Source organism: Rhineura floridana, chromosome 6 (genome assembly GCF_030035675.1).
Source record: "Rhineura floridana isolate rRhiFlo1 chromosome 6, rRhiFlo1.hap2, whole genome shotgun sequence".
Classification (NCBI taxonomy): Eukaryota; Metazoa; Chordata; class Lepidosauria; order Squamata; family Rhineuridae; genus Rhineura; species Rhineura floridana.
Genome location: NC_084485.1, coordinates 71032970 through 71059202, shown reverse-complemented (window position 1 = coordinate 71059202; position 26233 = coordinate 71032970). Strand labels below are relative to the sequence as shown.

The following is a 26233-nucleotide window of genomic DNA, read 5'->3' as shown; positions in this document are numbered from 1 at the left end:
TCGCAGATCAGTTATAGATCTATAATATAGATCTATAATATATAACAAACCTGTCTCTTAATATATTACAAAATCACTTTCCTCCAGTAGTTATCTTAATTAATCATCAAATCTCATTAACATTACTTTATTCTTTCCGCAAAACGTCAAAGAGAGGCTTCCACTCCTTGAGAAATATATCCATCGATTTTTCTCCAAATAAATATGTCAATTAATCCATCTCATCAAGTCTGCTAGGTCCAGTAGTTTCAATAGCCATTCTCAGTGTTAATTCCATCTTCCATCTCCATCCTTGCACCCATAATAATCTTGCTGTCATAGTCATAGTCATATAATAAAAGTCTGATAGGAATTTCTTTCATCACAAATATTTCCTTGCCATCAATTCCGAATGTACCACTGAAATGTTGTTGTAAAGCTGCATCTCTGCTCCTCCTTTCCACAGAATGCACCATCACATCTCCCAAGAGTTTTTCCATTGTCACACATCTGGAATTAATTCTGTAAGCTTTCTCCATTTCAAGTTCCATCAAATCCTTCCAATCCAGGAATTTTTTTGAACCGTTGATATCTTTATCTCTAATCTCTTCACCAATTCCTTCAAAGACAGCGCTGAATTCCAAACAGTGATATTTGTCTCCAGGATCCATCACAGCCATAAAATCCAAATCTTTTTCCAAGTCCATATTTGATATATCTATTCCAATCTCCAGGGCTTGAACCTTTCCTTTAATTTTTCTTTCATCTTCTTTTATTTGTCCAGCCATATCTTTGGTCTCATCCACCTCCCCTCTCACAGAATCCTGAATTTCCTTCAGCTCCTGTCTCATTTTGCCAAATTCACTTTTCATCTCTTGTCTGCTCTGTCTCAGCTCCTGTCTCACCAGCTTAATCTCATTCATTATTTTCTGAAACATATCTAGATAGAGAACCCCTTCCTGTACTTCCAGGGTCTCAGCCACCTTCTTGATTGTCATTCTTAACTATTCCCAAGCAAAGAACAGTTTATTTCTTCTTCCAGTCACAAAGGAGTTAATCCTCCAAGCCTGCTGACATCACCCTCTAGACAGCACAAACCGCCTTATCTCTTATGTGTCCAAAAGTGCAAAACAAATTTAGTTCACAGCATCCAAAAAATTAGTGGCATAAAAAGTAAGCAGATTCGTCAAAAAAAAAAAAGTAGTCCAGAAAAAATAGTCTCAAATGTCATAAAATCAGATTTCCTCTTTAGATTAGTTGCCCCTCATCCGTTTATATCTTTAAAATGCTCAATTCCATGCCAGCTTTTTGCAATAAAAAACAAAGATAGGCTATTTCGATTTTCTTCCTCCTTAATTCCGTGTATATGACAGAAAGTTATAACTCACCCAGGGATTCTTTGTTGCTGATCCTTTAACAAATCTCTTTTACTATAACGATAACAAAATGATAAGAGTAGATAGAAGAATGCTTGCCTGTTAGAATACGTTTTTCTTTAAAGAAAAAAAAAGTCTTGCTTAATCAGTTTGAGCTTGCTTGAAATTCCCTGGCTCCGTCCAACGTTGCTGGCAGGTCCTTCGTTCCTAATGAATTCAAGTCCCCCAACAAACACAACGAAGCTTGTGGATAATCTCTTCGTTTCTCCCTTGCCTGGGAGAAAGTTTTTACCAGTCAAAAAAAACCTTTTGGCTGGTTTTAAAACTGAAAAAGCTTCCTCTGAGACGAGAGCTCGTCTCAGAGGCAGGCACAAGCTAAGCAATCCTTCCCGGAAGTCCTCATTCCATTTACTTCCAACGTCCATGGGTCAAGACCTGGCAGGTAGTTCTGTATGAAGTGGACCCATGATCTGTCCTCCTCCCTTGTCAACTTGTCGTTGGCTTTGATAGTAACACAAGAACATCTGTAAGTGCAGCAAGTTGACTACTTGATGTCTGTGGTCCCCTGGAACCTTTTCCCCTAGGCCACTCTGGCCTGAGCATTCTATGCCCCTATTCCGGACCTACCTACATACAAGACATCCTGCTGCAAGATCAGGCTAAAAACAGGCCAGGCTTGCAGTTTTCCTTGTTTAGCATCCAGTTACAGTACTCTTGTGATTTGCTGACTTTCTTTGGTACTCCTGTTCAGGCTACACTAGGTTGCCCTGTCTTCATATACTTGCTTCACAGTGACTGATTTATCCATTTCCTTCCATTTAGTGCCTTTGCTGTAATGTGGCAAAGTGATATACTGCTGCCTCAACAGAGATGACTTTTATGACAGGAAACCCATTGGAAGTGACAGGACTGAAAAAGGTGCTTATTTTACAGGCCAGGTTTCCATAATATTGAAAAGATACAAGCTCTTTGAAGGGGTTTGCTCAAACATATTATAGTGGAGAATATAGTTGACATTCCTTCAAGGCTTTGATTCCTAACAGATGTATCCCCATCTCACCTTCATGTTGGAGATGTGCAAAGGCATAAACCCATCTCTTTTTTTTCCTGCTCCTGCTAGTGCTTGTGCTTTTATAAACTCTTCATTCTTTGGTGTTAGAGACACTAAACACCCCTGTGGCTTCAGGGAGAAGAGCTGCTTTTCTGTCCAGGGCATGAATTCAGGGATGAACTATGTTGGCAAGGTAGTAGGTGCTTCTGATGAGATCTTGTGTGTGTGTGTGTGTGTGTAAAAACACCAATCATGTAGGTTCGAATTATTGGAGTTTGGTACATGTAGCGTAGCATGGAAATGAGTAGCCTGCGAAGATTGGTGGTTGCAAGAATGAAGAAACAAGGTTTATTACCACTGAGAAATAAAGCCATTCTGAGTATAAGCATACGTGGCCATTATAGAGTCAAGAGGCTCTATAGTGCTCACACACACTATCTATCTAAATAACAAGATGAAGGAGGAAGGAAGGAACGCTTGAGAAAAACAATATATCAACAAGGGATTATTACAGATGGAAGCAGCAAGGGAAGAATAGGCTGCCTCACTAATACCAACATGGTGCCTTCAACAAGTGGGCAACCATCTCTTCCTCAACACTTCCCCATACTTTTTGTTTTTGCTGGTGAGGCTTTCCTTTTACTGCAAGATAAGGGTGTAAAGGAGGAAGGGAGGGCTTGAACTATTTCTGGGCTGGGAACCAGCGTATGGAACTCAGCCCCACTGGAAATCTACTGACATCTCTGGCTCCCACTTCAAATATATCACTCAAATCTGAATTTTGGTCAAAATTAATAACATCTCTTTTTATTTCTGTTTACTAAATATAAGATACTGTTTTTAAATTCTGTAATGTGCTCTAGCAAATAAGGGCTAAAAGCTCTGTATAAATTAATAAGTGGAATATACATTCTGGGTGAATTAATATGAAATTGCTGCCATTCTTGATACTGACAGTCTTCCTTAGCCATTAACCCACTGTGGAGCCACCCCTATGCAAACTGCTAAGATGGGGAAGTGAATGCCTTTGCATTCTGGAACCACCCAAACTGAGTGAATAAATGGTGTTAAGGAGCAACTAATCTGCATGAAGTGATCTCAAAAATGCACCCTTTAGTTCATTTCCAAACTTGCCAGAAATTTCATGCGCAACCTTGACAACCCACTTAAGTCTTCCTGTGCTTCATCTTATCCATCTGCAAAACTGGACTGACAGCTCTGCCCTCCCTTGCAATGGGGCCAGCAGGCTTAATTAGTGGTTATGAAATTTCACATGAAAGGTGCTCTCTAACTCCCCATCATTATAAGCAAAAGGGGAGGCAGACTAAAACACCCACTTTTGTTTCAGTATAAATAAAGAACGATCAGGAGGAAAAGAAAAAAAGGATCTCTATCACATCACCTGCCTGTGAGCATGAATCTTAATAGGTAGATGAAAGTGGTGAGCTAGCATATTTCATCATCAAAGAACCTGCTGTCATTCGTGGGGACATGGGCCACCTCTCATCTGTAAAGGCACCAAAGAGCAGACGGTGAGATGGGTGGGGTGAAAAGGCCAGAATTCCCAGATGAGGACCATAAAGATAAAGAGGGGAACTGGGTGCAGATGTGTGACAGGAAGCAGAGTCCTTCTACAAACAGCCTACCCCAACCAGCTGCTAAATCAGAGCAGCGGGAGGGGCAGGGGAGGGAATCAGGCAGATTTGAAAAAATGCATCAGTCACATAGGTAAACAAACAAGAAGCAGCCGCTGCCAAAGTGGCTGCACTGACATGTTTTGAGGGTGATTCACAGCCACACGGCCTAGTAGTCAGGAAATCCAAGCCACACCCAGTGAGACATGCTTGCAGTCAGACTCGCTGGATGTCACAAATTATGCCAGTCTCTCTGTCATAGTTGGTCAATGAGCCCTTGTGAAAAAACTGGCAGGGTCTTTTTGGTGGCCATGACAGGCTGGCATAGCACAGTGTCGGATTAACATGGGCTCTCTCTCTCTGAAGCAGAGTGGGGGGAATTTCCAGTGCCAGTTTGACCTGTACAAGCCCCAGGGAAAAAGAAACTGTAGAAAATTTTGAGAGCTGAAGCCAGCAAAATTGTGTGCACGTGTACAATTCATCAATCCTCTGTTGTTCCATACATCTCTTGTTGGGTCCCTGTTAGCCAACATGGTGCCTCTGAGATGGTGTTGGGCTCTAATTCCCATTGATCACATTGACTGGGGCTGATGGAAGTTGGAGTCCAACAACATCTGGAGGGCATCACATTGGCTACTCCTGCTCTGTAGACTCATGCCCCAGGGAACAGTGCTTTCTGTGACATCAGCAACTGTTGGACCAACCACATCCCTTCATTTTCCAGTTTATAGTCATACCAGGAATTTACTTGCTAGAAAGTTGTTATCAGCAGCAGCCAGATTCAAAGAGAAAACACACGTCTTGAAGACAGTTTAAACCATTTAATATCAGCAGGGGTGTAGCTGTCCAGGAACTCAGGGAGTCTTAGACCCTTTACCTTTTTGGGAACAGGATCCCTATGTCTCCAGTATCCTACAAAATAATCATCATGAAAGGGGAGTGTATTAGCCACTGAGAAGGACCTTCTACCATGCTTCCTTCTCCTCTCCTGCTGCTTGGAACCAATCACAAGGAAAGGAGGTGAGTCAGCCACTGAGAAGATGCCTCTCAGTAGCTAATACTCTCTTCTTTCATGCTGATTGGCTCCTAGGGATGTCTGTTGTTGTGGAAGAAGACATTAACAAGGATTTCATTCTCAACTCAACAGCAAAATGAAATAAATGGATGGGAGGAGCATGGTTGTGACTATCATGAAGGGACCCTGCACTTCTGAATTTGCCACTACACTGCTGAGTAAGTGCTAAGCTTTAAAAATGCATTATATGAATACATGATACAAGATAAACCCCTTGAAAGTATTGCTCTGAATAGAAAACCATGTTATAACAAAACCATGCACTCTTTCTTAGCTGCAGAGAAGGGCTGTAGTTCACTGGTAGAGCATCTGGCTTGCATGCAGAAGGTCCCAAATTCAGTTTCCAGCATCTCCAGATAGGGCGAGGAGAGAGTCCCTACCTGAAACTCTGGACAGCTGCTGCCAGTCAGTGTACACAATACTGACTTAGATGGACTAATGGTCTGACTAGGTATAAGGCAGCTTCCTATGTTCCTGTGTCCCTGACAAACGGTTCCATCATATACATTTGGGACCAGCTCCTTTGCAGTCCTAAATGGGTATGGCTGTCTTCCTCAGTGGGGCAATCCCTGTTTAGAGTAGTCAAATGACCCATTTATATTTCACCTAGTGATTACAATCTTTGGAATGCTTTCTAAATTTATGCCCTTTTGCCAGCCATGCCTTCCTAAGAAGGATTGCTCCACTGCCTTATATACTGTTGTTGTTGTTTTTACTTTAACTTTACATGTATTTTTTATTAATTATAAGTACCTTTGAGTGCACATATTTCTGTAGAAAAGTGACTAACAAATGTAATAAATAAAAAAAATAAAAAAACCCAATTCAATGTTCTGTGTTGTAAATTTGCCTGTGCCTTTTTAACATTGCCACATGGGCTGTACATTCCATACTCTTGTTCACCACCATGGTTGTTTTCCTCTGAATTGTCTCCAGTTTGTGCATGGTTCTTAGGGTGGAGACAGACAACAGGTGTTCGGAGAGCTGAAAGAGATTTGATAGAGGAAGCAGTTCTTACATTTGTTTGCAATTATGGTTGCCCATGGTAAACCTTCACTTGGCTTCATAATTGACGAAAGGGGTTGGCATGATGGGAATGTTACGCCCTCTTTGAACCCCTCTCTCTACCACTTGCTGCGTGACCAGTATACTGACAGTTTTACATTTTTACGGGAATGAGGAAACAAATTGATAAACCATTTGGTGCACAAAGATAACTAAAAGTCCTAGTTAGTCCTAAAAAGAGAATCTCTTTGGTCAAATACAGATACCACTTCTTTGGGCACTTAAGTAACTTAAATGTTAATTAAGCTAGTTAGCAGAATAATAGTGTTTATCCCAAATTCCTAATGACCTGGAGCCATACATAGATATGTGACGGTAAGCAGGTTGGCATCTCAGATGCCCATTTTGCATAGGAATTTCTAACCTTTTGAAGTTTCACATTTTCTAGAAGGTAGGAAGGGAAACTCCCATCCCCTTACTATTTTTCATCATATCATCATAGTCCTCCACTTTTTACATACACACCTATGGAATCCAAGATCATACTTCAAGCATAGATTTTAGCCCTGTTATTCAGCTATCTTAGCGACAATGCTTCTTCACACCAAAGCTAGGCTCTCAAGGTATATACTGTTGCATGCCACCCCAGGGCTGTGGAGTCGGAGTCACGGAGTCAGAGTCGGAAGCAATTTTGGGTGGAGTCGGACTCAGAGTCAGTAGAAATGTACCGACTCCGACTCCAGCTTCAAAATAAATTTTGATTGACAATTTTTTTAAAATATAAATTCACAATGTCAAAGAAGCTTCCCATGAAGTCAGCTGTAGTCGAGCATTTCACCATAACTCAGGATGGAAAACATTTTGTGTATCAGTGTATGACACAGGACCCAGATGAAGACAAATGCTGTGATGCCAAGATCAGCGCATATTCAGGCAGCGATAAAAATGCTCCTATGAGAGCTTCCAATTTAAAAAGACATTTACAGCCCTTTCCAGGGCTGTGGAGTTGGAAGCAATTTTGGGTGGAGTCGGAGTTGGAGTTGGACAGTAGAAAAATAGAGGAGTTGGAGTCGAAGGTTTGGTGTACCGACTCCACAGCCCTGTGCCACCCCAGTCTCCAAGGGGTGAGAGATCTCCAGGGGTCCCTGTGTTTGATTTCCTTGGAAAGGTCAGCGGAGTCTGTGGTGTCTTTATGAAATATGGTTTTATTTACACACATTCCAACCTGAGCTTAAGATGGAGGCATTCAAAGCATCAGCAGTCCAATATCTTGCTTTTCCATCAGGCTTACAGGAGGCACCCTAAAGCCATGGTGCAGGGAGCCAGCTTCTCTCCCTGTCTCCAGTTGCCAGCCTTTCCTCCAAGTCAACTAAAAACACAAGTCTCTCTTAGGCCCCAGGAGGGAGAAGGCTTCCTGAAGAGTTTCAATAACAATGGTATTTCCCTGTCCCAGTGAATGGGCACTTCATAGACCCATTAGCTCACCTGGCCACTCTATTAGATTAACAAAGGGGACTCATCTGACCAGCAGGGCAGGTTTCTCACCTCCAGGTGCAGGGTTCCAAATGAGAGGCTGGAAGGTGTGTGTGTTATATGCCTTCAAGTCAATTACGACTTATGGCGACCCCATGAATCAGCAACCTCTAATAGCATCTGTTGTAAGCCAACCTGTTCAGATCTTGTAAGTTCAAGTCTGTGGCTTCCTTTTTGGAATCAATCCATCTCGTGCTTGGTCTTCCTCTTTTTCTACTCCCTTCTGTTTTTCCCAGCATTATTGTCTTTTCTAGGGAATCATGTCTTCTCATTATGTGTCCAAAGTATGATAGCCACCGTTTCATCATTTTAGCTTCTAGTGATAGTTCTGGTTTAATTTGTTCTAACACCCAAGTATTTGTCTTTTTCGCAGTCCATGGTATGCACAAAGCTCTCCTCCAACACCATGTTTCAAATGAGTTGATTTTTCTCTTATCCGCTCTTTTCACTGTCCAACTTTCACATCCATACATAGAGGTCGGGAATACCATGGTCTGAATGATCCTGACTTTGGTGTTCAGTGATACATCTTTGCATTTGAGGACCTTTTCTAGTTCTCTCATAGCTGCCCTCCCCAGTCCTAGCCTTCTTCTGATTTCTTGACTATTGTCTCCATTTTGGTTAATGACTGTGCCAAGGTATTGATAATCCTTGACAAGTTCAATGTCCTCATTGTCAACTTTAAAGTTACATAAATCTTCTGTTGTCATTACTTTAGTCTTGATGTTCAGCTGCAGTCCTGCTTTTGTGCTTTCCTCTTTAACTTTCATCAGTATTCATTTCAAATCATTACTGGTTTCTGCTAGCAGTGTGATATCTTCTGCATATCTTAAATTATTGATATTTCTCCCTCCAATTTTGCACCTCCATCTTGGTCCAATTCCGCTTTCTGTATGATATGTTTCATGTATAGATTAAACAAATAGGGTGATAAAATGCACCCGTCTCACACCCGTTCTGATGGGGAACCAATTGGTTTCTCCATATTCTGTCCTTACAGTAGCCTCTTGTCCAGAGTATAGGTTACGCATCAGGACAATCAGATGCTGTGGCACCCCCATTTCTTTTAATGCATTCCATAGTTGTTTGTGATCTACACAATCAAAGGCTTTGCTGTAATCTATAAAGCACATGGTGATTTTCTTCTGAAATTCCTTGGTCTGTTCCATTATCCAATGTGTTGGCGATATGATCTCTGGTGCCTCTTCCCTTTCTAAATTCAGCTTGGACATCTGGCATTTCTTGCTTCTTATATGGTAAGAGCCTTTGTTGTAGAATCTTGAGCATTACTTTACTTATATGGGATATTAAGTAATAGTTTGATAATTACTGCATTCCCTGGGATCCCATTTCTTTGGAATTGGGATGTGCATTGAATGCTTCCAGTATGTGGGCCATTGTTTTCTTTTCCATATTTCTTGACAAATTTTTGTCAAAATTTGGACAGATTCCATCTCATTAAATTGTAGCAACTCAATTGGTATGCCATCTATTCCTGGTGATTTGTTTCTTCCAAGCATTTTAAGAGCAGCTTTCACCTCACATTCTAAAATTTCTGGTTCCTCTTCATACGGTTCCTCTGTGAATGAATCTGTCATCCTTGCATCTCTTTTATAGAGTTCTTCAGTGTATTGATTCCATCCTCTTTTTATTTTATCTTGGACAGTCAGTGTGTTCCCCTGTTGATTATTCAACATTCCTACTCTTGGTTTGAATTTCCCTTTGATTTCTCTAATCTTTTGGAATAGGGCTCTTGTTGTCCTCTTCTATTTCTGTACAATAATTATGCAAAAGAGCTCACCTCTCTAGAAAATGTGATCTAGGGGTCAGATGGTTATGGGGGGACATATGCAGGTTCTCACAGATACTTGTAACATGTTATTCAGAGGCAAAAGTGAGAGCAATAATCCATCGTTCAAACTCTCTCAGCTGTCTGAAAAAGCTATTGCCTGGCTTAGGATATGGTAGAATAAATCAGACATCTGAGTCCTAGCCAGTAAATGAACGCTAAATAGAACCATCCTTTTATTTCTGGAAGTGGACATTGGCTACACCATACATAGATTGATTATTTCCTGGGTCTTGCACTATATGAAGCACTGTGCACAACCAAAAAAGTGTTAGCAGCATGATAGTATTGCAGAAGAAAGACACCAGAAATAGATTGCACTTCAAACTCTTAGATCCTGCGCAGCAAAGTTAGCACCTTGCTAACTTTTGTCTTTACTGCACATAGTACATGTCTTTCATTTTGTCTTTCTCAAATTGCATTCTGTTGCTTCAGCCTAGTATTTCATTAAAAAAAAAAAAACTTCTTTTGAATATGAGTTCTTTCCCCTGTATCGTGCATTGCTAATCATCACCATCTATGGTGAATATATTCCATATTACCTCCCTTTAAAAATACTATTGAAGCAAGAGATCTGTATTTTCTTTTTTCTTTTTAATTGAAGGAAAGTAAGTACTGGATTAAATTATTTCACTTTTTTGTATCTTAGACTCTTCATTAACATCAACTTCATGATCAACTCTACGGGATTATAATGTAAAAAACAAGTAGTTTTTAAGGATGCAATCCTATACATCCCTTTACCCAAGTAGGCTCCATTGAACTCAATGAGAGTTAGATTTTAGTAGATGTGTATAGAATTGCACTGTTAGTGGAACTATGAATGAGTAGGATTCTCTCTCTGCCCTTTGAAAATTCTGCAGAAATTATCTCTATAATAGACCAGGAATCCTCTAAAAGTAGAAACGGCACCATTAAATTGAATGATACCATTTCTACTTTTAGTGGATTAGGAATACGGGAAACTGCCTTAAACCAGGTCTGACCATCCTAGTTCAATACTGTCTACTCTGACTTGGAGTAGTCTTCCAGGGACTCAGGTAGATGCCAGTTGTGTTATTTGTGGCTTAAATATTTACTAGCAGGGCTACTTATGATTCTTTTACTTAATATGTACTGTAACATGTGCTGTAGTCTCCTTTCCTATATACTGTATCTCATCCTGAGATACTGAGAACAATCTGCCAGACTGCCACCCATGGAAGGAAAGTGTAGCGTATTGACTTTTACTAGCTATTTTAAATTTTAAAAACTTACAGAAGAAAATATAGATCTAAGTAGTAAAACACTGATAAGCTACATGTTAGTGGCAGCAAGACTCACAATTGCCCAATATTGGAAAGTTCTAAAGGGTACTATTATAGATCATATCATAATAAAGTTTGGAACCTCACCTCAACAGAAGCTATGGATGCTTAAAGGAAATAAATTAACTGACACCTTTACAGCTGACTGGTATGATTTTATTGTTTACATGAGTAAGAAAACACATTAGTGCACCTTCCCATGGACATTTTCATGGACGTATGTTCTTTCTCACCATAAATGAGCTGTATGAACCAAAACCAAATAAGACAATGTAATTGTATTTACCCTACCTGAATACACCTGGTGTTAGTTTGATGTTTATATGTACAACTTATATAAGGCTCCTGCTAGGAGGGGGGACAGGATATAAATAAAATAAATAAATAAATAAATAAATAAATAAATAAATAAAGCTGAGTAAGCCAGTTTGAAATAAAATCCTAACAGTATAAAGTTGCCGGCTAACTGCAAATGTCACTGCACAATACCAAACTATGCTATTTAAAATATCAAACCTGATACTGGATGCAGTGAGACACCCCTGGCCCCGTTACTTCCATAATGGAAATATTTGAATGACGAGATAATTAAAAGAATAACCCAGTCTAAAAAACACTACTCTATAGCAAAAGCTTGAGGCTCATACTCGGGATACTATGCCTAAAACTCCAGTTTTACTCTACGTGTAGGAGCAGCCTTTGCCTAGTTGGTGTCCTTCAGATGTTTTGGACTACAAATCCCATCAGCTCCAGCCAGCTTGAAGACACAGTAGCAAGAAAAGAAACTGAACAAAACCTATTCAGTGAGTTCAATCAAACATGTGAACTCTAATTTGTGGCACTTTGGGGTAGCTGGTAGTAAAATTAGTAACTTTTACCAAACTGAGGACTAAATTAATGCAAATCTAAAAAGATCCACACCATACCTTTAAATCACATCCAAGCCACATTTCAATCATGTGACTTCCCCCAAGGAACCATGGGAGATGCAGTTGGTTAAGTGTGCTGAAAAGGAAGCTCTGAGGGGAAACAACTGTTCTCCTAATTCTTTGGGGGGGAAGTTATGTGCTTTAAATGCTAGAGTACAGACAGACTGTAGTCTATGGGAAAGCAGTCAAGTAGCAAATGTTTGTTTGGGCTTCATTTGTTAGCCAGTTCTTTTGATCCTGATGGGAAATCAACCAGACCCAGGATCAATGTTGGAGTGGGGTGGCAAAGAATGCCACTATGTCTCATACCCCAGTTAAACTAATCCAGCTGTAGAAGGGAGGGGCAACTAGGCCAGTTTTTCAATTCTAGAGCACTATCCCATGATGCACCATAAGAAAATCTCTCTCATCCCTTTTCTGACAGTCTCTACGCACATTGCTACTATGACACTGTTAAGATATGCCAGCTTCAAGGACTGATTGCTAGAGAAGCAGTTGCACCTAACAGTCCAGCCACATTAAAATTTTCAAACATTTTGTCCTGGGCTACTGCACTGTTGTGTAAAAAGGTTTGGGATTAGAAATTGTATACTAGGGTTACTTTCTTTGAAAAATTTACTAGAGAAACAGAATTCCCTGTGCTTCTCCAAATAACCAACGATACTTCCTAAATACTTCATCTGCTAGTACCACTGCTTATTCTTACCATAGTTGCTCTTTGAAAAAGTGGATAGAAGCAACATTGACATAAAAGTAGACTTTGAAGATCGGCCACATGTAAATTTGGAGATTAGGGTTCTGTTCTCAGGGCAGTGTGTAAATCAACTTAATTCTGCTTTGCCTCCCACCAGCACCCGCACCCCACCTTTAATTTTTTTTTTTTTTTTTTTTTGCTAAAGTGGATTTGTGGAATTGTGTGTCTACATTTGCTTACCTTTGCTGCTAAAAAAACCACTTCAGCTCCAAGCAACTTATTATAGGTTGCATGACCTCTGAATATCTCCTGCTTGAAGGAAACTGAGTAATCAAGGCTGAGTGCAATTTCCTGTGGAAGAGGCTGGAGGCAGAGTTTTCGGGGCGAGGGGGCGAGGCAGAAACTTGTCCATTTGTAACTAAACATTGCAATAAAGGACAAGGTGCGGAGGGAAACGCGTTTCCCATTACTTTATGCGGGAAAATTTATGAAGTGTATGCAATCGTCATAAAAACGGGGTGGAGAGCAGAAGCCAAGTTTGGTTTGAGTTTTGTTTTAGCCAAAATTAAAGGAGGCTGAAGACGGGGTTAGGTGGAGAGCTGGCAGCGGGAGAGAATCATATGGAGAAGACAGTAAGATGACCCTCAATTTGTTGGAACATTGTTAATAGATTCAACCCAAAGTAAGTTCTTTCCATACACAAACACACCCCAATCTACCTATTTTCTCTACGGAAGGGCGGGTTAGAGAGAGAGAGTGAGAGAGATGGTGTTGCAGGATTACGCCAGGCAGCTGGGAAAGGACGGGAAGGTGTCTAGTGCAGGAGTTTTGTGTTTGAATTTCTTTGCAACGGGGGGATGGCTTTGGGGGCAAGCTGTAGGGCGAGAGGCTTAAGAGCCTGGGATGGCGTGGTGCGGTTTCTCCACCTAAACGGCTGATTCATCCCCACGAGAGAGAAAGCGAGTGAGCGAGCGAGCGCCTTGAGGGCCGGCTGTTGAGGGAGCGTCTTCAATGAGCTTCTCTGTGTCTGTGTGTTTCTCTGCGTCTGGCGTCTCTCGCAGGGCTCAGTCCGATGTCCCAGGTGAGAAGCGAGCCGCCCCGCCGTTCTGACTCACTCCATGGAGACCCCCAGGTGGATCTGGCGCCCGTCCCATCCCCCAGCACAGGTAAGTACCAGAGCGCGCTTGTGCCCGAAAGTTCAAAACCGGGCATTTCTGAAACTCTCCAGATACTTTTGTTGTTTGGTGGTAGTAGGGAAGCTATTTTACTGTACTCTTAATTTTGTATAGAGGACCGTGGTGTGTGTTTAGCTGTGGGGGCCCGATTCTCATCTCCTGTAGAACAGTAGCCTCTAGCGAGGGGGACAGGCTGACTTTTTTTCTTCCTCCAGCTCCCCCCACCCCCTCGCCGAAACTTTGCGTGTGTGTATGAATTATTTTCTTTTAAAGGCCCTGACATCTGTGCCAGCTGGCCCACATTGTGCGTGTGCGCGCACACACAGGCGCAGAGTCTGACAAGGCAGATTTCACCCCCTGCTCCCCCTTAATTTCTGAGGGAAACGCTAATTTCTCCCCCATCAGCCAAAGCAGTGGCCCAGCATGCGTGTTCGGGAGGCTGTTTTTTTCTTCTTTTTCTTTTTGCACTCTCGCAAGCACACACGCACGCTGTAACTTCCCCCCTCCTCTTTCCCGAAGCCTGCGAGCACAATTTAGCCGCTTGGGCTCCAGCGCCTTGGCTCTTTCTTGAGTTGATCTCTCGCTCTGGCTCTCCTCCCCTGTGGAACCGAAGGGCGTTCACTAGAGCCCGTTTGCTGGAGGCTTGTGTGCCAGAGGGGTCTCCTCCTCCTCCTCCGAGACGAAACCTACCATTTCTCTTTTTCCTCTTTTGTGCGCCATTCGCTTCGGCAGAACGTAAACACTTGGCGCGGGGGGTGGGGGGGACCTTCTAGGCGTTGGGGGATGGGGTGTGTATGGGACGGGACCCGAGCTTCTCACAAGAACTTTTGTCTTCCATCAGACATCGTGTATTGCTGGGCCTGGGCCAACTCTTTGTGGGATTCGGTCTCCTCCTCCCCCCACCCCGCTTCCCCTTTCCTCCACTCTGAGGCCTGATCGTTTTAAATTTAATAACATCCTCTAGACAGAGCTGTAGCCAGGAAAAGAGATTTCTTCTTTGTTCCATCTAATCCTTTCAACAGATCCAGCTTCAGGCTGTATAACTGGGTTGGGGGAATGGGCTGTATTGCAAAGTTGGGAGTGTACATTCCAGTATCCAATGCAGCAGTCTTGGCAACATTCCAGTATCCAATGCAGCACTCTTGGTAACAAACTGGATTGGGGGGAGGGATGGAGAGGGTTCAGCAGAGAGAGATGCCTCTTCCTGGCGCTGTTGACCTGTTGAGTTACGGCTGATTCACATGATGCTGGAAACTGGTTTTTAAAAGTGGATTGAGGGAATGTAGGCCAAGTTCTGGCACATGGTGAATGACTTTTTGGTTGTGCATCACCCCCCCCCCCAATGGGTTGTCTTTTAACTGAGCTTACTGATCATTAAGTCTCCAAAGTATTAATACTTTGTGATTTTATGTAGCACTTATTTGAAGAGTTTTGGAAGTGGGCCCCATCCACACCATACGTTCACCATCACTGTTTAGTCACGGCTTTGCCCAAAGAATTCTGGGAACTGTAGTTTGGTACAGGTGCTGCAGAGTTCCCTGGGAAAAGGGATTGATTGTTAAACCACTCTGGGAATAATAATAATAGTAGTAGTAGTAGTAGTAGTTGCAAAACCCCATAAGGTAGGTCTGTATTATTGATGTATTTATGTCATTTATATGTTGAATTTCCTATCCAGATTTCAAAACAACATACAAGGTCTCTTCCCATTTTTATCTTCACAACAACCCTTTGAGGGAAGTTAGGCTGAGAGACATTAAGGTCACCAGTGAGGGTCATGACTGAATTGGGAATTTAAATCTGGATCTCACCAGTCCTGGTATGAAATCTGAGAGAGCGGCTTGTCTAAGTCCCTTCTACTGAACTCATACAGGGTGGAGATCTGAACTCCACCCAGACTTCATAGATCATAGTTTATGGTCTTGAAAAATGTACTATACTTCCTTTGTATTAACTCTTTTGTGTGTGTGTGTGTGTTAAACAAAAAAGGCGTGGTAAACTGCTGGCTGGCACTGGCAAATCAGGACTTGAATGTGGGGTGAAGTGATGGTGTGACTGCCTCAACCTACATTTATTTCTGCCTGTTCTCATACAAGGGCCAATGCACATGACCCTCCCCCTGCTTCTGCTTGTCCCCTTCCCTTCCATGCTTATGAGTAGATTGTCTGACTTTTTCACTATGTGAAGAAGATGACAGTTTTTGCATCCCATGTCAAGCTTACCATGAACAGCCAGCACCCCAGCTATGGAATGCCCCCCCCCCAGATCAGAATCTCACCTGGCACCAACCCTCTGGTCTTTTCAGGACTGGGTGAAGACATTTTTATTATCCCAGGGTTTTAACTTCTTTTATCTCTGGGGTTACATGCCTTGCCACCTGTGTAGCCGTGGGCAAGCTGCATAGTCCCAAGGAGCCCAGTTGCCCCCCAGCTGGCAGTTGCGGACAAGGAAGGGGCGGGCTTGTGTAGCTGTGGCAAGCTGAGCAGGCCCTAGCCATCTGAGGAGGACTAGCCTCAGAGGGAGGCAATGGTAAACCCCCTCTGAATACCTCTTACCATGAAAACCCTATTTGTAGGGTAGCCATAAGTCGGGATCAACTCGAAGGCAGTCCATTTCCATTTCATGACTCCTTGAGATTCTGGAAGTTGAATTGCAGTCCTGTTGTGAGTTTATTCCACTGGTGTTATTCTCTGTTCCTGGCTTTAGATTTTATTCAGTCCTAATAAATATATCTTTTGCCAGCTGTGAATTTTAGAGTTGTTGTTTTCCTTATGGACCAACATAGCTGCTTTTGCTTTTTAATTTTTTTTTTAAGTATGGTTATTTGATTTATTTTTTGGTATCTAATTGTTGTTCTTTTATTGGAAGCCACCCAGAGAACATTTTGTATTTGGGCAGCATGCAAATCCAGTAAACAAATAAATAAGCCATGGAGATTGGAAAAAAAGGTGTCCACTCTGAGCATGGTGGTTGCCCAAAATGGCTTTAAACAGCGCCGATATATTCTGCTAGGTTTTCCTTCATTTTCCCTTTCTACCCCCCAAAGAATCAGAATTTGTTAAAGAATGGTCTTATTTTAAATTTATCTTTGTAGTGTTGTTACAGTTTAGGAGTGCAGGATCTTCCCTATGCCCTCTGGTTTGGTCTTCTAAGCTACAAGTGCAGAAAGTCTTCCATTCCCTGACTCTAAAGAGGTATGATGTAGCATAGGAGAAGCTGCTCCAACCTCCAGGGAACAGAAGGGTTGTAGCTCAGGGGCAGAGCATCTGCTTTGCATGGGGTCCCAGGTTCAATTCCTGGCCGGGTATGTCCTCTGTCTGAAATCCTAAAGAATCAGTGCCAGTCAATGTAAACAGGACTGAGCCAGATGGATCAATGATCTTGCTCGGTATAAGACAGCTTCCTGTCTTCCTATATTTTGACATGATCTAGGTAGACTGTGCTGATCTTATGTTTCATCTGCAGTTCAGAGAGGTGAGCAGCAGAGACAAAACCCTTCAGTAGTCTTGTATGGCCTTTAGGGATCAGATGTACCATGAGATCTTGAACAAATCACTCTGTGAAGCCGTTCAGTGGATTTCATGACTAAGGGGTAGTTTGAAGCCTATATCTCCCCTATCAAGACCTTGCATGCCATCCACTGGCCCCACTTTCAATGCTGGCTCTGGGATTGTTCTGTACAACAAACTATTCCTATTCTAAGCGAGTGGTGGCTGATGGGTCAGAGCATATATGTGTACTCCTATCAAAATTATGTGCAAAGATAACTCAAAATCCTGAAACACTAAGAGTTTCTGCAACCTGTATAAATTATGCAAATCAAGCACATTTGCATTTCTCATATTATTTATACAGCACAGTAAATGTAGACTGCTTCTGTTAATCTTTAGGAGGGACAAAAAAGCTATATTAACTTAAGTGTTGGCCTCCAGTTACTGAAAACTTAATTCTGCAACTATTCTGGCTTCTGAGATTTCACCAGGTGCTACTGAAACACTTCTAAGCATATCTTCTCAGTCATAAGGAATGACAATATTCTGAGTTCACACATGTGTTAAACAAGGACCAAATTTACCCTAATAGTACTTTTTAAGCAGGTAACATTACTTAAAAGGGGGTGGGGGAAGCTGGTAATTGGTACAATAGGGCCCTGCTTTACGGCGCTTCACTAATGCAGCGGTCTCAATTAGACGCAATTAGACTAAAGCCCCACTCATACGGCGCTTGTTCTGCTTTTACGGCGGTTTTCAGGCATCGCACGCCATTCTATTCAATGAGTTCCGCTTTTCATCTCTTTTTGCTTTTCAGCAGGGGTCCGGAACGTAAACCGCTGTATGAGTGGGGCCCTACTGTATTGCAGAAGAAGTAGGGGAAAGGTGAAACACCTTTTTCTTTCCTGCCTATGGAGGCAGTTTTCCTGCCTGTGGAGTTCTAAATTAATGTTTTCCTGCATTTGGAACTTCTGGGGGTGTGAAGCTGCTGGAGGAGGATTTGGATTGGGGGAAACAGGCAGGGCTTCAACATGAAAGCTTAATGAAAGGCTAACAGCCAGTGTGGTGCAGTGGTTAAGGTGTTAAACTATGACCTGGGAGACCAGGGTTCGAATCCCCACACAGCCCTGAAGCTCACTGGGTGACCATGGGCCAGTCACTGCCTCAGAGGAAGGCAATGGTAAACCCCCTCTGAATAGCGCTTACTGTGAAAACCCTACTCATAGGGTTGCCATAAGTCGGAATCGACTTGAAGGCAGACCATTTCCATTTCAAGCACCACCACCTTTCAAAAAGGACTGTTTGGGTAAGGTGACACATCCCTGCACATAACATATAGTTTGGCCGTCAGACTGCAGACCTTCAAGCACTTACCAGAAGAGAGTAAAGTGAACAAAGTGTTTGTATTGCCTTTTAGTGGCATAGTATTCTGGGGGGAGCAAATTTAAATTTCCCCTCCTATATTGGAGGTATATCTTTCTTAATTTTAATTTGGCCTGAAGATAAGCATTATCAAACCACCTGGGAAGGCCTAATGTGAGTTGTGACTTGGAGACAGGTGGTTTGGATTTCATAATTGTACTCAGGGCAGAAGTCAATAGAGAATAGGTAGTTATAGCGGAAGGGGGATCGGGGGCGTCAATTATGTGGCCTTTCAGGCTCAACCCCAAAGGGGAGTCAAGATAAGAGATGGTCTTAAGTGACATTCCAGGAGGCCATTTAGATCTCCAGGGCCAAACTATACTTTTACAACATATTTTGGCTGGTCTTGATAAACTAACAACCTTACAAGTGGCTACGTTTATTTACACTGCTCAACTTACCCGCTTGAAGATCCCCCTGCCCCCTTAGATAAATACTTGAGCCTGTTTGATGTATTTTATATATTTTGTAACTAAGGTTTTTCTTCTACCTATAATCAAAGTGAATGTGCATGCATAGCCTTGGAGCACAAGGCTGTATTAATATGTACGCTTACTTCCAAGCAAATCCTGTTGAACTCATCAGCACTTTTGAATAAGTATGTTTAGGATTGTACTGTTTTATTTATTTATTTATTATTTGATTTAGATCCCACCCTTCCTCCTAGCAGGAGCCCAGGGTGGCAAACAAAATCACTAAAAACACTTTAAAACATAAAAACAGACTATAAAATACATTAAAACAAAACATCTTTAAAAACTTTTTTAAAAAAAGCTTTCAAGACATCTTTTTTAAAACAAGGTTAAAAATATTGTTTTGTAAAAAAAAAAGTTTAAAAACATATTAAAAAGCAATTCCAACACAGATGCAGACTGGCATAAGGTCTCAACTTAAAAGGCTTGTTGAAAGAGGAAGGTCTTCAACAGGTGCTGAAAAGATAACAGAGATGGTGCCTGACTAATATTTAAAGGTAGGGAATTCCATAGGGTAGGTGCTGTCACACTAAAGGTCTGCTTCCTGTGTTGTGCAGAATGGACCTCCTGATAAGATCATAACTGTAGGAGGCCCTCACCTGCAGAGCACAGTGATGGACTGTATATAAAAGTGTTGCATGTGCAGTGCCCATAACAGCTTCTACAGTTTGGAAACGTGCCCACAGGCCCCAAAAGTAGTACCTGGCTGAAGTAAGCCAAAAAATGGTCTGCAGCACAAAGTTGAGCATGTTTATTCAGAAGTAAGTCTCTTTACATTCAATGGAGATTTCTCTGTGGTAAGTGTTTAGGAAGATCAGTAATGTGTCTGAAACAATGGCACACCAGATGTTCTGAGAAGCTCAAAGCAGAGAAATAATAGTCATAGAATCATAGAATAGTAGAGTTGGAAGGGGCCTATAATGCCATCAAGTCCAACCCCCTGCTCAGTGCAGGAATCCAAATCAAAGCAGGACCGAGCCCTGTGGTACCCCACTCTTCATACTCTATTGTTTGTCCTCCCCAGGCTCTAACAATTAGTCTCTCATACTGCCGCCAGGTTTGGAGACTTCTTTCTTGGCTATTTTGCATTGATTGGTCAAGACAAATGGGCAATCAAGACAGGCTGAAGCCATGGCATTGTATTGCAGTAGATTCAGCCTGTCTCTTCATAACTATTGTGTGGATGCACATTAAATTTCTGTACTGTCTCCTTCCTTGAGAGTGACCCAAATAATTACATAAATCATTCAAGTAATGCTCATGGGTGACTATTCTCATACATGAAGCTTAAAATACTCATACACTTCAGAGGTTAGTGTGCCTGTTGCAGTCTGGTGAAATCCTTAGAATGTAGGTGTGAGCACATAGAGAATGGATTTGATTGACAGGTGTTGCCAGCCTAATAAATGATTGCTGACTAAATGTTATTGATGTGGTTCAAAACGTAACACTAACCAGTCCCTTCTTCCAGACTGACCGTGAGATCTGAAGCATTTGCTTTTGTTTTCAGCTAAGCATGGCTTGTCATTATGTCCATACTGGAACAGCTGCAGTTAATTTTAACTGTGGTTTGTCTGAACCACCTAGGGTCATAAACTATGGTTGAAGTTTGTTTGTTTGGACATAATGACAAACCATGGTTAGTTGAGAAAAGCAAATTCGTCCAATTACCTCTTCTTGCGGGGTGGAGGCGGGTACAAGCCTAAGGATTGCTCATGTAGCACTAAACTTTATATTTTGTCCTAATGCTATTATGTATGTGGTAGGCCCTCCAGATGTTTGGGACTATATCTCGCATCATCCCTGACTGTTGGCCATGCTGGCTGGGGCTGATGAAGGACACCATGTTAGCTACCCCTGGGCTAGAGTGGTACCTTAAGGCTTAAGATGTGGACATGCACACATGCATGTATCCTGTGAAATGGAAGTGGCCACATCTTTTATGGTATACATCCTCCCATGTTGTTGCAGAGAGCTAGGTCCAGATTTTGGAGAGCACACTTCCTTGGGCACAGGATTTACTGCTACTTTTCCAAAGTTGTCATAGCATGTTAAACTCTCCATAAGCAATCCCTGACATACTCTGAAATGGTTGGTTCTCTTGATATCTCATGGTGTAAAGCATTTTGAACAGTTGTCTGTTCAACTGCTTTATTGTGGAGATAGTATTTGCTGTAGACTAGAAACTCAAGGACTTTATCTTACAAGTGGGTAGAAATGAAGTGTGTGATGCAGTGGGTAAGAGCGTTCAAATTTCACTTCAGCTGTGAACTCATTTGGTGTCCTTTGGCAAGACACTCTGTCTCAATCTCCTTAACTGCAATAATACTGATCTATCTTACAGGGTTGTTGTAAATATTAATGAGATAATGTATTCAAAAGACTTAAAACTTTCAAAGCTTTGTACAAATGTCAAGCTGTTATTGTTCCCTTTTGCAAGGCAGCTGATTTCAGGGGTACATGTAGTAATCCATGAATCTTCCACCCAAGAAAGTTGCAGTTTTGGCAGGAGTTGCTCTATTTTATTACAGTAATGTCTAGCAATGAACTAGGGCCTTGTGCAAGGCACTGCAAAAACACAGAACAAAGGGACTAATTACTTCGAAGGAAGAGAGAGAGAGACTCTGCTTGCCATTAGGGGATGATTGTTTCCACCTACCTTGCCCCATTTCTGGCCCCGGAATCATTCAAAAAAAGGGAGCTGCTGCCAGAAGGAGGGGGGGAAGGCATTTTCTGAGTGGCTGGGTCTAGGTAAAAAGTGTGTGGGTGTGGGTGTTACTAGGAATAGTGCCATCAGGTTTGGAACTACTTTGGGACGTGAAGGTATTATATATGTTAATTGGGCAATTGGTTTGCTTTGTGATAACTTTATGATGTATTTTAAATGAAGTGCCAGTTAGTGTTACATTGCAGAACTATTTTATGTATTAAGATTATGTATTATTATTTAGACTGTTTATTTTCTGTAAACTGCTTTGAGCACAAATGTACTTGTGGAAAATGTAGCATATCAATGCATTGACTATGGCTAAACAGACAGCTAGTACTATGTAAATGTTGTTTGAACTTTTCCTTGATCACGTTCATGTGAAGGTTGGAGGTTCCTGGCTGGGATCTCTAGCAAACTTTCAATACTTTTCATTTTAAGGACCTGGGATCCAAGATTTATTTTTATGTCTGAATGAGAAGAGGGTGGCCATCGCAATAACATGTAGATGGCCCAGGGAAGCCATTGTATTTCCCATTTTATTGATTTGTTCTCTTAAAAAAAGAAGGGCAGATGACTTTTTCTACACCAGGGAAGACAATGTGGAGGTTGTTGGATTCCAACGCCCATCACTCTCAGACAGGTTGACCAATGGGGAGTTAAGTCTGACAACATCTGGAGGGCACCATATTGGGTATCTCTACTGTACACAGGGATAAATTACTTAGTTGGACTATGGTTTTCATTCTTCAAAATTTGAGTGGCTTTAAGAACTTGCTGGAGACTCTCAGCTTCACAAGCCCAGAACATACCAGGTACTCCTCTTCCTCCTCATATGTTGCAATGGGATTTCAGTATAGGGTTTGGAGCTTTTTATGTGCAGCATCTAATGACAACTGCTTCCTTTAGCTTTTTTTCAATATGTGTCTATCAGATATCTGGTCCTAGCGGTTTATTTCTTCTTGGAAATATCACATTTTCCCACAAAGGCTTGAACCTTAACTTGCTGGGAATCAGGACCATCCCTTGAGTGGAGTTCTGCTCATAGGATGCTCTTGCCGCTGGAGGGGTGGGGTGGACGAATGCAACTTTCATCCCTGCAGCCCCTTGTACTTCTTGAAAACTTGCTCTGGAGGGTTGCGGGGAGATTCCTCTGGAACAACATGAGAAGCAGTGCAGGTGGCTGTATGGGCAATCAGCAAAAATTGCTTTCTTACTTCTTCTGCTGGATATTCTGTTGGATATTGGTCTTTTCCATGAACTGAAGTAGCCCTTCTGTTTCCAGACACTTAGCTGGGATCCAAGCCATGCTCATCTCATGACATTTCACTGAGGAAGCACAGTTTCTTTGGACCCAACATCCACAGCTTATATCTCTGTGGCTTGTTTTCAGCAAGGACTTCTGCTTGCACAATGGAACTTCTCCACCCTCTGCTCCCCTGTGTGCTCCCCAGATCTTTGTGGAGCCAAAGGCGCTGCAGTGGACACAGCCATGGAGAGAACTTGTTTGCATCAGCACTCTGTTTATTTCCCCTGCTTTCCAGGTTTTGCAGTTTCTTTTTACCTACGACAAATCCTCAAGGTCTAAGTACAATAACTGAAATAAGCAACTAGTTTTTCTCTATCATTGAACACATCTTATGGCATCTCTTAGACCATACACAATTTGGGGCATTGGGTAAATATGCTCCTGGGTGTCATGAAATAGCTTGGCACTTGAGACTCCCAGTTCAGTGTAATGTCTTGAAAGTGGACCTAGGTGTGTACACACGTAGGCTCTTCATGGAATCGCCAGCCAAGATCATGCAAGGTTCCTGATCACATGGAGAGCCTGTGCCTGTAAAATGGTATCTGTGTAGGCTCCAGTTTCAAATGTTGTGTTGAACACATGGGATGTTAGGGGCAGGACCGGCAGCATGCATAACATCACCTGGGAGAAGCCATCCTATGGTTCCCTCCATGTGCTGGATGTATGAATAGAAGAGGCTAAGTGAACACCACTAATACATTTTTCTTAAAATACAACAAATAGAATAGGATTCATTGTTCACCCTTACATAGGAGCTAGATGATACCTAAAACAAAGCCCAGAAAAGTTATGCAACTGGACTAAACTGGTGCTGCTACGTATGTGACATCCTAAAGATCTTTCTGGCACACATCCTATTTAGACTTACCCTCTCCTTCTTTCCAGTGTTGTCCTTTTCTTTCCCCCCTTTTGTCTCTACTACATATTTTGTGTAACAATTTAGCCCAGCCTTCCCCAACCAAGTCACCTCCAGATGTTTTGGACTACAACTCCCATCAGCCCCAGCCATGATGATGGGCTGACGGGAGTTGTAGTCCAACACATCTGGAGGGCACCAGGTTAAAGTAGGCTGATTTAGCCCATTTAATCTTTTGAGCGCTAAACTGCGATATGCACATATTTCCCGAGGATATCACTAGTTTGGGGGGGGTGCCCATGGTTGGCTTTCTGCCCCTGGCTTCCTATTTTGCTACCCAGGCCAAGGGCTCTGTGGCTGGCAGCACTAACTTGTTATGGGCATAATACAGAGCAGCTTTCTAAGTTTGCCCTGTAGAGTAATGTGGGTTTGAAAACCATTCTTGACTTAGCTGGGCTTGGATAGTCCTAAACAATGCATCTTTCACCAGAGTGCTCAACTGATACTTTGCTCAGAGTTCAGCCGCTCCAGCCAAGCAGAATGCTGATGTGGCCTCCAGTCAGTCCATTGTTCTGCCCAAAATGCTCAGTTTTCTTCATATGGAGACCCTTCCATGATATATTAAAGCCATAATTTCATGTGTCAGTTACTTGGCTCTGCCTTTACCCAACCTTACTGCCTGACTTTGTGGCAGGTAAAAACAACAGGAAAGCACAAGGCCAGTAACGGGATTGTACAGCAGAGGTCACAATTGTTCTTGTCGTTGTGGGATATGTTTTCCCCCATCTTATTAAAGATGGAAACTTCCAGACAGCATCTGGTTGAAGGTATTGTGCCAAAGCAAACAGACATTGTCTCTTTGTAGGAAAGGAGGAGTGCTGGATGTCAATAATTGAACACTGTGTAGATGAGAACTGAGGGGAGAGGGAAAAGGCAAAATCTTGGCATGAAAACATTCGATCACACATATCTGCAGTAAGCACATTGTCTGAGAACAGGGAGGGACTATGTTACTTGGTGAAGAAGCATATATACTTCATGAAGAAGTCTAGCCTCTGGCTTCCAGAGAAACTGTCAGTCATGTTGGGTTTGATTGGCCTTCCCCAAACTGATGTCCTCCAAATGTTGTGTTGTTGAACTTCAACTTCCGTCATTCCTGACCATTGGCTAGACCTTCCCCACACTCTATAGGCTACTTTGACAGGTCAGCTGTCAATCACTTGACATCACGCAATTCAACTTTGAACCTGCAGCTTGCACAGGAAGACTTGGGAGCCCTCTCTAGAGTACACTCCTGATTCTTCTTTTCCTCCTTTGTAGCCCCAGCTTGAATTTAAGAAAATCCTTCTTTACAGCCATGGCTTGAATTGAAGCTATGGCTACAAAGAAAGAATTGGGAGTGCACTTTTAAGTGTGCTGCTGATTATTTCTTTCCAGATGGAATCTGGTGCCTTAGTCTGATGGTAATGTTTTTTAATGTCAAATTCAAAAGCACTGATTTTTCCCAGTGGCTTAGAGTGTGCTCCCAATTCTGCCTTTTCAGTTTGGCCCTGCCTGTTTACCTGACCCATGCCTGATGTTATATGATGGACAGGGGTATGTGGCTTGGGCCAAACCATGCTGCAGCCCAAATGAGGAGTCTTAACTAGGCCCACAGACTGGATGTTCCTAGGGATGGCGGGGCTGATGGAAGTTGGTATCCAGCAACATTTGAAGGGTATCAGGGTGGGGGAGGGTTAGAATTAGATAGGGCACTGCTAACCTGGATTTGCAGGATTGTCAAACTTCACAATTAACTTTACTTTTCTTTGGCTTAACATAAAACTCTTTTAAATTGGTTTCACTCAGGTGGTGCAGTCACAGATGTAGACACTACCAATACTTGCCTGCCACAGTGCATTCCTATGCAGGTTTACTCAGAGGTATATCCTGTGTTTGTTCAGTGGGGCTTACTCCCAGGTAGGTGTGCATATGATTGTCTCTTGATGCAGGAGTTGTCATTAGAAGAATCTGTTGCTTACCTTTCACAACACAAATGGGACTCTTCATGCATGCAGAAGTGCATTTATTTAGGGCCAGAGTTCATTTTAAACTGTGTGAGTTTTGATTGAAGGTTGGCTTATTGAAGTTTGTGTTTCCAAGTCCCAACAGGAGAAAATATGCTTTAATCAGAGTTAAACTAATCCATGTGAAAATCCTAGTGAAGATTAGACTGTTGTAATGATGATCCATGTACGTATCCATGTATGGTGGTCAAAATGAATTCTACATAGAAACCTGGAATTTCATTGACTTGTTAATGTGGGACCATGTTTTTCTTTCTCATGCAACTGCAGAAAAACCTCTTCAAATAAAGCTACTCTTGTGC

General features: G+C 42.2%; 1 protein-coding gene across 1 annotated transcript in view; it reads left to right on the top strand.

The window, feature by feature from the left end:
* The first annotated feature begins 12710 nt into the window (after positions 1-12710).
* MDFI (MyoD family inhibitor) overlaps positions 12711-26233 on the top strand; it is an 84283-nt gene continuing 70760 nt past the window's right edge. Inside the window, exons 1-2 of the mRNA XM_061630391.1 lie at positions 12711-13114; positions 13494-13598. Of these exons, the coding sequence (XP_061486375.1) occupies positions 13505-13598 (94 nt within the window). The 5' untranslated portion in view covers positions 12711-13114; positions 13494-13504. The remainder of the gene's footprint in view (positions 13115-13493; positions 13599-26233) is intronic.